We start from the raw sequence: 12,677 nt of genomic DNA, 5'->3' as shown, positions 1-12,677 counted from the left end.
TCAGCAAGTAGAGAAACATTGCGTCAGACGCGAGCTTCACAGCAGTTGCCTAAAATGTGAACACGGGGCGGATTGTGTTGCACTCAGCAATACAATCCCTTCTGACGCTGGCGTCACTTAGCAACATGCAATTTGGTAGGTTTGTCTATCATGAGTAGAGCCACAAAAAAAAAAAAAAATCTCAAGAACCGCTGAACAGCTGAAAAGGCCCAGAAAGTCTTCCATTTTGGTTTGAACTAGTCCATTTTGTCCCATTTTGACTATTTCCAGGAGTCCTCCAAAGACATCATCTGTCCTTCAGATTATGTCCAATTGCTACCAAATTTCGATCACACACACACACACAAAAAAACAACAACTCGAATGTGTGATGCTAAATTATAAAGAGTATCAAGTACAACTTTATTGTTAAATGTGCATACAGCACACATTAAATTTCCTCCCTCTTAAACAGACAACAAGAGGAGCCGCTGCGGGTGCCCGCACTGCCATCAAAAGAATACTTAACATAAAATGACAAAATAATACAACACGACACATAAAACAAGACAGCCGTGCCATCTTAACCACTTTTCCTCCATTCATTTTGTTGTTTGAAGCAGTAATAGATGAAAGAGGAGCAAATGAAAGTGTCCAAAAAAATTCATTTTTCATTTTTTAAAATTTTTTAATCATGTGTGGGTGGAACACGGAAGCGAAGGTTGACGACTGCCCATAAAATACGAAACTCTTCTAATTCCACTCCATATTTCAGCCCCTGAAGCCCATCTCTCCAAATGGCAACAGAGGGAAGGATCTAAACCGCACAAAGATGGTACCTGCAGCTCATGTTCTGCTCAGCGGATTTTGTTTTAAAGACAGAGCCTCTAAGTTCGCTCCCGATTGACCCTTAGCCACCCATAGCAGCGCACTGGAAAGACCACTTTTTCTGCAAGGACATTCCCCACAACAGGAAGAGCTGTGTTGGCTAATATGTGTAAACGGTCCCGTTCCACCCCTCCGGTGCTATCACCTCTGGCCTATATTGACACACAATGAAACATTACATATCCACCCCAGAGCTGTGAAACAAATTCACTTACTTGTGATTGTGGAGCCACAAGAACGTCCGAGATGGCGGTCAACTACACTGGCACGTGGGATATGATCAGCAATGTCAACTTTGAGGGATACATGATCGCTCTCGGTAAGCCTTTGCAACTGCTGCGTATCCTGTTATGCTGCTGTTGCACGTTCTGTTGTTACCAATTACCAATATTCACCAAAATAGATCTGAGTGCGTGATTGCAGTGAATATTGAGTCAATAGTGGGTAATGGTGATGCTATATGTTCTTTTTGATTACTTTTTTAAATATATAATCAAGCACATTGAGCCGCAAACATTTTTGGTGTCAAATAGTTTCGTCTGATTCCAAGTGAAAACTGTGCCACGCAATATCACAATGGACCACATCCCCCCGGTTTCCCGCAGGGATCGATTTTGCAACCCGCAAAGTGGCGGCCTTGCTGAAGCCTCAGAAAGTAATCAAGCAAGATGGCGATCAATTCATCATCAGGACCCTCACATCCTTCAGGAACTATGAAATTGCGTTTCAGGTCGGGGAGGAGTACAAAGAGGTGACCCAGGGAATGGATAACCGCATTTGCAAGGTAGAATACAGTACACAGTGTTGATTGTTTGAAAATTCAGCCCCTGCGGACAGTTTCACATATTTGATAGGCATATCTATCATGAGTAAACGTACAAAAAAAAGGTCTCAAGAACCCATTTCCTGAACGAGACAGGAAATCCACCATTTTGGTTTGAAGCTGTCATGTTAGGTTCATTTAGGCAATACTTAGGACATTTGAACGATGTATCCTACACAGATAGGTGACACGAAATGGGATAGAATTTGAGTTTTTGTTAGGGGGTGTGGGCGAAGCCAGGAAGAAAAATTCAGTGACTCACAATGAAATACAAGACTAATTAATAAACTCTTCTCCGAAATTCAGCCCCTGAAGTTTCATTTCCAAATGTGGAATTAGGTTGGGGGCGGCCCGGTGGGCCAGTGGTTCGCGCGTTCAATTCCAATTCAATTCCCTTTGTGGAGTTTGCATGTCCTCCCCGGGCCTGCGTGGGTTTTCTCCGGGTACTCCGGTTTCCTCCCACATTCCAAAAACATGCATGGCAGGCTGGTTCAGCACTCTAAATTGTCCCTAGGTGTGAGTGTGAGCGCGGATGGTTGTTCGTCTCCCCCGCCTACTGCCCGACGATAGCCGTGATAGGCTCCAGCACGCTCCGTGACCCTTCTGAGGATTAAGCGGATGAGAAAATGGATGGATGGATGGATGGATGAATTAGGTCGGCATGTCTATCACAGAGAGATGCACAAAACGGCCACTTTAGGGTCATTTTGGCCATTTCGACTGGTCCTTCAAATAGAAACTTGTCCTCACGGTTTTGTCTGATTTGATACACAAATTCTCGACAACACTTAACAATGAAAAATGAGTTTTCATTTCATAGGCAGCAACATTTGAAGTCGCCATGCGACAAAAAACTTAAAAGGTCAGTAGTTATTTTAACTGTCTATCAACACAACAGTATTTCATCTCGAGTTTATGTCACATAAGGGTTTAACATTACATACATTAGAATGTGTGGGTGCTTTTTTCACGATATCCAATATGTTCCCTTTTTTTTTTTTAAGAGTGTGGTCAACTGGGAAAATGACAAGCTTGTGTGTGTTCAGCGAGGGGAGAAAAGGAATAGGGGCTGGACTCACTGGATTCAGGGAAATGAACTTCATTTGGTATGATTTCAAAATAACAACATCCTGTTAAGCTTTACTGTGCACCGCAGTGCATTAGTCGTGCTCTTATCCTGCGATGCAAGTGTACTCTATATATACTGTATATGCAAAGAACACAGAAATCTGGAAGAGGGCAAATACTATTTCACAGCACTGTTGCTTCATTCCTGTATTATTGCCCAAAAAAGAAAACACATACAATATTTGATGTTGAAAACAACCGTTTGTCAAGAAAATATACAACTTTTTTCTCATGTTATGAAAGCACGCAACACTTTTTTCAATAAAATGTTTTTTTTTATTGGATGACGAATCTAAAAAACATGCATTTTAAAAATTTAAAATATCTGACAATTATTGTAAAATGTTGACTTTTTACAGCACATGATGCGGTTTTAATCTTTTTCAGGAACTTACCTGTGAGGATCAACTCTGCAAGCAAGTTTACAAAAGGACCCTCTGAGTGTTTTACCCTTGGAATCACCGTATCCATGTCAAATTATGTATTATGAAGTTTTTAAAAATGCAAATTTTCAGATGGGAATTTAGAATCTATAAACATGTAACCTGAATGTGGAAACACAATATAGTAATTGGCCCAATCCGAACAATTCTTCCATTTTCATCCTGTCTCGATTTGTTTTATGTAGTACAGACTCCTACCACGTAGTGATGCTGTTGAAAGTATTAAAAGAAAAGTCACTTTTTGTGTCGTTGATTGGTTTGTCTTGAATTTCTGCCGCGAAGTTCCTTTCAACTACTGTCACCCTAAAAAAAAAACCCAAAACAAAACACACAAGCAACATGGGCTCTCATTTGGTTGCTGCTTTATGACCATTTCGTCTTTGTGTCGTTCGGGGGCCAAATTAAGCTATATTTTATTTTCAGATTAGTCGATTCAACACAAAAATGTCAGAGAGCGAGGACGAAACACGTCTGGTAGGTAAACGTACACGGTGACACCTATGGATAATGTAAGTTAAATGTTCATAACGCACTGTCCATTCCAGCGACTAAAGGCGGCCTTACATTACACGGTTGGTCAAATGTGTCACAAAGTGGGCGAGGAGCACCGTCGAGCGTTTAGCCGACAAGTGGTCGCAGCCATAACCGAGACTGCCTTCAGACAATGTGGTGGGTGCAGACTAATTCCTGACGTTCCGTTCGTCCACTTTCTCGATGGTTACTTTTACGCAAACGGTACTGCTAGAAAGATGTTTAATGAAAGGGGAAATACTTGGAAAGTAGTTTTACCTATTGAGATTTGATATACTATGCTCAGTTTTTGGTTTCTGAACACATGCTTCATTGTTGCTCAAGTCATGTTTGAATGTTTTTTAAAAAACAAGAATGAACAAATGAGTTACTTTGATTAAACATTTTTTCATACTTAGCATCTACACGAAAACAATTTTGGCCAGCAAATTGTTGGTTTCTCTTTGATATCGTGACAGTAAGGCAATTCATATTCTAATACTGAAATGACGTATTATCCATGCACTTCAACACCCCCCACCCCCACCACACCCTTATCTGCAGATGGCATGTTCCATTTTTAAAATCAGACAATGTTTGAAACTAAGTAAGACAAGCTACCTCCCATAAATTTATTGGGAAATATTATTGTAAATATATAATGTCTTATTAAATACTGTACAGTACAATTTACATTGATACATTTTTTAGCAGTTTGGATTAATTCCTGAATAATTTCTGCTTCATCCTCCAGCCTCTAAATCTCCTATCCATGTGTTTATTCAATATCTTGTCTTTTCTACAATTAAAAATAAGACTAACTCCATAATACATAATTTCAGTTTTGTTTGTTTTAAACAATCTGCTGCTTTGCTGTACTGTGGTAAATTTCCCCTACAAGGATCAAAGTATTTTATCCTAATCACACCCTCCTTTGTTAAAGAAAAACACATTGACATTCATCTCTTAGTTTAATTTGCAAAATGAGAAGGGGGATGGTTCTGCGACTAGAATGTTTTTAAAAAAATCATCTAAATCACAGATCATAGCTTCCGGTGTATAGTTTTTAAAAAACGTACAAAACCTGACCGTCTTCCCAATGGGTAAATTATGATGTGGATGTTTAACATTTTGAGTTGCCTTTGAAAATCATCAATTCATAAGCATGGACTGATAAGCCGCGACTGTCCTCATGATGAGCAGACCTCGACGAAGCAGCCATGACCTGCACACGCATACACATACATAACTGGACAACCACACGCGCATACACATCCTTGTTATCACCGTCTTCATCGCTCCGATTCTTTTCCCCCCCCCGTGACGTGGTTCGACATGCAGAGCGCTCGTGTGAATCCGTGCAGCTGGTCATTTCGGACGGGTCACGGTTACCCTACCCCCCCCCCCCCCTTCCCATTCATCCCCCCCTTATACATATTATGTGTTGTGACTTGTTGTAACTGTCTAATGCTTATTCATGTGCTAGGGTCTTTTTTATCCTGGACTTAAATTATCCTCGGAAGAGGATAGTTCGAGCGTGGTTTTTTTTCCCTCTCCCTACCCAGCGTTTTTCCTTTCTGAATTCTGATTGTAATTTCCCCATTGCGGGACAAATAAAGGATATCTTATCTTATCTTAATTCAAAAATTAGAATCATTTAACAATTGTCTAATACTGAGGGTATAGTTTGCAGATGCAAAACCTTAACTGGATCGCAATAGTTTGCGCATGTGTACCAAAAGCACATTATCTTTTATATTTAAAGCGACGTTGACTCAAAAGGCTTTTTGTTGGTTCTCTTACAGATATATTTGCTAAAGACTTGGAAGCGTTTGCAAAGTAAGCATTTTTTTCAACATATAATTGGTGAGCTGGGGTTTTGTTGGTTCACCTCAATACCCGCTGAACTCTGATTACAGACATGCAAAAAGATGCACCGTGTCAGCAGAAGATGTAAAACTTTTGGCCCGTCGCAGTACTGCATTGGTGAGTTTTTTTGGATCAAATATTTTGAACAATGTGCCCCCAAAAGACAAACATTCTCCAACAGACAGAATTTCTTGTTTGATTCCCCTTTATTTCAGTCACTGCACATACAGAGGAAAAGCGAAGAAGTGGAAAAGGAGCAGAAGTCTTTGAAAAAGAAGAGGAAGAACAAAGCAGAGAATAAGGCACAGGCGCCTCCTTACTCCCCACTCTTGCCACAAATATAAATAAACAAACGTCAAATATTCACTTCAGTCATATTGAGGTTGTTGCTCTCTAACGCGGGATTTGCACTGCATAGTTCAAGTGAGACAATTCCAATGCTTGTTTTCGCTGTCGGGTGGCAGAATTGGCAGTGTAAATGGAGGGTTTCCGAATGAAATTGCCTATTTTGAGATCATTGTCATGCCTACAGAAATACGGATAACAAAAGCATACACAATATGCTACATGAGGTGTGTCAAATTAAACAAGCGGTATTACAGACAGCGGCCAATGTGGAGGGTTACCCACATTGAAAGCAATAGTGAATTGATAATGAAGAAATTTGATTTGGCCCACGTGTTATATGTGTTACCTGAAATGCACAACAAACGCATATGGGCATTTAATTGGAACTGGGCACGTGAACTTGCAGTGTAAACCCATTTGCCTTGCATTGGTACCAGCTCGAGTCAAGTAGCCATACTCGATGACTTTGTAAGCTTTCTACAAAAGTGCAGTAACACTGTGACTGTTTCACAGATGTGACATCTGACAGGCAGTCATTCAATCACCAAAAGAGTATGGAAGCAAAGACCATTTTATCCAAACACTCACAGCTTTTCATCAAAATCTCTCTTACGCCATACACGCAGAGGAAAAAAGTCGCATTCTCGCTCTCTCTCAACAAGCTAAAAAGTGAGCAAAAAAGACAGGTACTACCCGTGTCTGAGAAGGCCACACACTCAAATTGTTGGAACTTCCGTCTTCGTCCTTCAGTCGGGGTTCAAATGGAGACCTCGACCAGCGGAGCCCAAGGTCCCTAGATGTGTGAATTGAATTAGTTTCTTTCATCCCCTGCAAGTCACATCAACTAAATCTATTCAGATGAACTTTATTAGACAGTTCCCTTCATTTAAAATCTTTATCCAAACACCTCACAAACATCAATAGTCTATATAAAAAGGGAGGGTGAGGGGCGACCAATAGGACACCGCTCCATCTTCTCACATCACACGTGTGTCCCTACCAGGGTTTCATCAGTCCGAGTCATCCACATCAAATGCACACGTACAGATCAGTTCAGGAACAAGGAACAGCACACACACCATACGGCATTCAAATCAGATTATAGAAGCATTACAAAGAGCACAACACTCCACACTACATTGTCATGTCGACACATTAAGAGTAAGTGGAAAATCTTGCAGAGATTAAAAAGAAAAAAAAAAACAATCTTTTGACACACTCATCATAAAGATGTCCACGTTCAAGGGGATGGGAGGCGCTTGTAGCATCCGCTGCTTCCACTCACACATTCATAGAAAATCAGTCGCATTTTGGGGGGCTCGTTCACCGCACAAGCAGTCCTCAGTCCGCTCACTCACCAACCGCTCCATTCTTCGCCACAAGCCATCCGCACTCATCAGATTCCCCCCGCATCCAAAAAAGTCACTTGCGCAGATCTCTCTCCAATCATAAGTGGATTTCTTTTCTTAAAAAGTGAAAACACACCCACCGTCTCATGAGAACATGCGGAGTGAAGCCGTTGTTTGATGGCAAAGCATTTACACGGGCGGGAAGAGGGAGAGTGATAGCACTTATCGCCCCTGCGACAATGCTGCCATATTGGAGCTTCCTTGCAGGAAAACGGAAGAGAGGTCAACTGCAGAAGAGATTTCAATGAAGGCTTTTGTCCATTTTTGACTGCAAATAAAAGTTGCACTGACAAAAAAAAAACAACAGGTAAACTTTTCAAACAGATTCTCCTCAATGCAATATTGCCTCAAAATTAGAACGTAGCTGGATAATGGCAACAAACATGCATATTTCTTTCTTCAACTCAAATCATTACATTAAACAATACATGCATGAGAGAATCCAGTTGAAATTGATATGAAAGGGGTGGGGGGGTCATTTTCATCACGGATCGATACATTAGGGGTGTCCAAACTTTTCTTCCAAGGGTTGCTATGCAGAAAAATTGAAGGGTGGAAGAGCCAATGGGTGATGAATAAAAGCGTCCAGGATTTTTGGGTGGTCGGTGGCCCTGAAGTCCACGAGAATAAATCCGCCCCAGTATTGACACAGACCAGAAAGCGGAGCAAACAACTGACATTCTGAGGCACATATTAATGAATGACGTGTGATTGGTGGAAAACAAGAGAGATGAGAACTGATTTTTTTTTCTGACGCCTTGACAGCCAGTGAAGAAACTAGTACAATGTTAAAAAAAAAAACACGATTTGTGTCAATTGTTAATTTTAGTGTACACCATAGCCCACAAAAAATAAAATAAATAAAAACCAACGGACAGCAGTTTGGACACCCCTGCTCTGAATAAAATTAGCTTTCTTTTCTCCCAACGTACAAAACATCTTCCAAAGTGTTGTTCCGATACGCAGACACCCAAAATAAATGCGTTAAAAGACTCTTTCTCACAATACTTACCACACGTACACACTTTGCTTTTTTTACATACCCCACCCAGACGACTTTGACTCCATGCTGGACCCAAACCCTGAGCTAAACCCACTACCGCCACTGGTGGAGTTTGCGCCCGCACCCCAGCCCAGGCTGGCCGAGCCGGCGCCGTAGTTGCTGTTGCCGGCGCTGAACGACTGACTCTGGTCTCGACTGGAGCTGGTGCCGCTGGTGCCACTGGCCGACGAGGATGACTGCTGTTGGCTGGCCAGCATGCCCATCATCCCCCAACTGCTCTGCAGGGCCGCCTGCGCTGCCGCCATCATTGCCGGGTTCAGGTTGAAGGACCCGAAATTGGCCATGTTACTATTGGCGCCGCTCCCCATGCTGCTACGGCTGCCCCCGAAAGCCTGGGCACCGAAGCCGTTTCCGAAACGCCCGGTGCGGTCAAACTGCCTGTTGCCATGTTTGGGCTCTGCGTTTGAGATGTGGACACTCACGCCTTTGATGATCAAGTCTTCACCGCATAGAGATTGAGCAACCTAGGAGGGTCGGGGCAGAAAAACAACACCGCTGTCAACTTGGAGCAGCTCGCAAAGATGTTTAGATTTTGCTGAACTGGCAATGATCTAGAACAGGGGTGTCCAAAGTCGGTCCACGAGGGCCGCTGTCCTGCCTGTTTTACAGCTCTCTTAGGAGCAACACACCTGATTCAAATCATCAGGATGGTTCTAATGCTGTTTCAGAGCTGGCTGATGAGCTGATTCAGATGAATCAGATGTGTTACGGCCGTGAGAGATGGAAAACAGGCAGGACGGTGGCCCTCCAGGCCCGGAGCTGGACATGCCTGATCTAGAAGAATGGTAAAAGTGTTTCCCTGCCTGTATTGAGTCACGGCGTGAGTCATATTTTGAATAAATAGTGCTGTCAAGCAATTAAAAAAATTGTAAGATTAATTATGCTCTGTAATTAATTGATCTAATTAATCTATATTTTAATCTCATCTAAAAAGTGCAGAGAAAACCCCTATTTTCATTTTAAATTCATTACATTATTCAGGCAGATCAAAAGACAAAAAAGTGGCATTATAAAGTCTTTCATTGTGTGTAAACAGACTTGAACAGATGCAGATCTAGCCATTCACTTGCTGCGGTAGTTGAGACTAGTCCCAAGTCCTACCTGCAACTTTTAGCTTCGACCACCAGGGTGAATATCACCGTTTAAGTTTGTTTTTGTAAATCTCCAAATGATTACAAAATAAAAATAGAACATCAGGTCCAAAAAAAGTGCTTAGGTTAACATATCAAAAACAGTAAGAACACTTTTCTGAGCAATACAAGTACTGAACATGGAACTTGCTTCAGATAATAAATAAAACAGACTCTTAAAGCACAGTGCTGTAAGTTAGCACTTCAGAAATAACACTTCATCATGAGAAAATAAAGTGCTGAAATAAACATCAACCACTTCTGGTAGGCTACTGAGGACACAGCAGCTATGCTGACTCGTACGCGGGGTGTTCTCCTCGAGTTTAGTTTGGCGAAGAGCTTTGCTTTAGCTTGCTGTATTGCAAACGCTCTCGGTGCTAACGTTAGCTGTGGATGTACTCGCGACTGGGTGCTTTGCATTAATGTGGGAGGCTAAACTTGAGGTGCTTTGGTGGTCAGAAAACTTACAAATTAGGCACAACACTCTACTTTTATCAATAGTGCCGTAAGGGCGTTTTTGAAAAGTAAATTGTCCATTCATTGTGCTGAGAACTCTCACATGCTCCTCCATTTTCACCTCTCCTCACCGCTGCTTATTTAGCCCGCCCAACTCCAATGGAAGCCAATCATTTTATGCTGAACAAGCGCAAACATAATGACAGCCAATCAATGTCTGCTTCAGACTGTGACAGTTGTTTCCCCACCTTCAACAACTCGAACACAGGAAGCCAACACGTAAAAAGGGCTATTAGTAAAAGGCAACCCACTGACAGAAACAATAAAGTTAGAGATTAAAATTTAGATTAACGCGTTTAAAAAAACATAACTCGCTAAATAGGACTGTAATTAATTCTTCGCAATTAACGCGATAAATTGACACCTCTAAATAAATACTTTTTTAAAAATTCCTTTAACATCTAATTTTATGAAGGAAAAAAAACATTTTTAGGAAGGCGAAAAGAACAATCTCACCACCTAATAAAAAGTTTTCAGTTTAAGAGAGTCTTATTCAAACAATACCTGATCATCGGCAAACGTGACAAAGGCAAATGCACGGAACGGCTTGGGGATGAAGACGTCTGTGACTTCTCCATACTGCATGAAGAACTGCCTCAGCTCGTCGGTGGTCATGTCTTCCGTGCAACGTCCCACGAACACTTTGCGGCTCCTCAGCGGCTCGTCTGGGCCTTGCTGTGAAGACAACATTAGTACCATCTTAGAAAAACGGGTGCTCAACACCATTAAATGTGTTGCCATGGAGTCTTGTTCTTGCGAAGACATTACCATATTCACCTTGGAGTTGGGGAACTTGCAGTCGCACCATCTGCCGTCAATCATGTGGCGCTGGGCGATGACTTTTTCTTGCGATTCGTACTCTGTGAACCGCACAAAGCCAAACCCTTTGGAGTTTCCTGATCTGCCATCTCGTTTTACCTGACCAGAGAAGAAACGGCACAGTCTGATGGCTGATCGTCAACCCAGGCAAATATGCAACATGGATATTTTAACCAAGGTCGTGTGGCCATACCTGTACCATGATGACTTCGCCAAAAGTGCTGAAGTAATCCTTCAGGTCTTGTTCTGTAGTTTTCCAAGGAAGACCCAACACGATCAGGTCAGATGTCTTCATGTCTCCCCGTTTCATTTTCACAGCTGATGAGGCATCGATTTCTTCCATTTTCCTTTTGTTATCTGCGTATAAGAGACACCGGTTTTGCTGTCGCTCGAAATCTCTGAAATATTTTCTTGTCTTGATTTCTTTGCCTTACGCAAGTCCTCAAGCTTCATGCGAACACACTAAACATCATAGAAAGGCAAAAGAAACTAGCATTGCTGTCGCTGCAGCAACACAATGCTCACAGGTTTACATTCTTCATTTCTCTGTAAAAACTATTACAGCCTCTTACTGAGGTGTTGTAACGGTTTTCTTCTGGTATTTATTTCTTTACAGCCCCCTGGTGTCCACGGTGCGCACACCAGAACAAGGAGCACAATGTCCATTGAAAAATAATGGCCCACAAACAGTTACATTCTCTAAAGCACAATACAAAACAGTGCTATTTATATTATTACAAACATGTTATAAATGGAGCTGAGCGATATGATGATATATCAATGGCAATACAACAGATTCGATGTAAATAAATTGTGATATCAAATGGCCAATATCGTGACAGGTTTTTTTTCCATGTCGCCCATTTCCATTCATTATTTGCGTTACCAGTGTTTAGTTACAAGTGCAGCGATGGAAAAAATAGAATTCGTATTTTAGGGATTTGTATTTGCATGCATCACCGCACGAAACTGACTGACAAAATATAATTCGGCGGCTTGGTGATAAAATGCTGCGATTGAAAATGCAAATAAAATGCGCTTTAAAGGCCGCGCCATGTCGCAAAGTGGACATCCCGAACTGAAAAACGTTACAATTTCTCGCTTTCTCTCTCACTCACCCAACACACACACACACACACACACACACACACAAACAAAATCACATTTGTGGAATAATAACACAGTAACCGACCGCCCCCCAGCAGACCAATGACGCCGACACTGTGCGCCCGGAGAGTGAGTATCAAGTTTATACTACCATACGTGCCACTCTGCCAGTCGTTTCGAGAGGCGGAGGGAAATAAACAAACGTGTGATTTGATTTCGTTTACCTTTCGGGTAGTTGACCACGTACACCATGTTCCCCCAGCCAGTCTCCGGGGCGTGCAGGACGCCCTCGACGATCCGCACGCCACGCATGCACTGGGACACGGGACTCCTGAACCGGAGGCCGCACGCTCCAGGGAACTGGGCCGACACCGTCGACAGCAGAACGGTGCCGTCGTCCTCGGACGGGATCTCCATTGGCTCCTCGTTCTCCTCCTCGGCCACTCGGACGTACACTTCGGCCATTTGTCCGGGGTTACGACGTCTAATGTAACTAGAGGCACTGGATGAGTCCAGTAAAGTTTTTAAATGAATGATTAAAACGAATTATAGCATGTAATTGCGGGTGTTTTTTAGGTTTAAACATAAATTATCTGAGGTGAGAGCGAACAAGAATCGAGTTACACTTGCGTGTCGGTTCTTTGT

At 42.2% G+C, this 12,677-nt stretch overlaps 3 protein-coding genes and 1 long non-coding RNA gene across 6 annotated transcripts; 3 read left to right on the top strand and 1 right to left on the bottom strand.

Moving 5' to 3' along the window:
* Positions 1-879: 879 nt before the first annotated feature.
* On the top strand, positions 880-3,505 carry rbp7b (retinol binding protein 7b, cellular). The gene is made up of 4 exons (XM_086117625.1): positions 880-1,186; positions 1,473-1,651; positions 2,695-2,796; positions 3,206-3,505. Exons 1-4 carry the CDS (start codon positions 1,114-1,116, stop codon positions 3,257-3,259), a joined length of 408 nt encoding a protein of 135 aa, XP_085973751.1. The 5' UTR covers positions 880-1,113; the 3' UTR covers positions 3,260-3,505.
* Positions 3,506-3,548: 43 nt separating this feature from the next.
* cenps (centromere protein S) lies at positions 3,549-6,011 on the top strand. Its single transcript, XM_086117626.1, has 5 exons — positions 3,549-3,735; positions 3,807-3,930; positions 5,577-5,610; positions 5,691-5,757; positions 5,856-6,011. Exons 1-5 carry the CDS (start codon positions 3,706-3,708, stop codon positions 5,982-5,984), a joined length of 384 nt encoding a protein of 127 aa, XP_085973752.1. The 5' UTR covers positions 3,549-3,705; the 3' UTR covers positions 5,985-6,011.
* On the bottom strand, positions 5,828-12,497 carry tardbpb (TAR DNA binding protein b). 3 transcript variants are annotated; one of them, XM_086117621.1, is made up of 7 exons: positions 12,257-12,497; positions 11,119-11,282; positions 10,875-11,024; positions 10,611-10,781; positions 8,441-8,924; positions 7,478-7,665; positions 5,828-6,781 (listed from the first exon to the last, which is right to left on the bottom strand). In XM_086117621.1, the coding sequence occupies exons 1-7, from the start codon at positions 12,495-12,497 to the stop codon at positions 6,746-6,748; spliced, it is 1,434 nt and encodes a 477-aa protein (XP_085973747.1). In that variant the 3' UTR covers positions 5,828-6,745. The 3 variants fall into 3 exon arrangements, with proteins under 3 accessions (XP_085973747.1, XP_085973745.1, XP_085973746.1); XM_086117619.1 differs by having other exon boundaries at positions 5,828-8,924; XM_086117620.1 differs by having other exon boundaries at positions 5,828-8,924; positions 10,884-11,024.
* Positions 12,105-12,591, top strand: LOC147201021 (uncharacterized). Its single transcript, XR_015101600.1, has 2 exons — positions 12,105-12,161; positions 12,295-12,591. It is a non-coding gene; the product is annotated as an uncharacterized LOC147201021 (long non-coding RNA).
* Positions 12,592-12,677: the final 86 nt, after the last annotated feature.

The sequence above is a fragment of the Hippocampus guttulatus genome, chromosome 8 (assembly GCF_054856545.1).
Source record: "Hippocampus guttulatus isolate MCC_2025c chromosome 8, RoL_Hgut_1.0, whole genome shotgun sequence".
Classification (NCBI taxonomy): domain Eukaryota; kingdom Metazoa; phylum Chordata; class Actinopteri; order Syngnathiformes; family Syngnathidae; genus Hippocampus; species Hippocampus guttulatus.
The sequence above is the reverse complement of the archived record's forward strand: the minus strand, read 5'-3'. Positions and strand labels throughout refer to the sequence as shown.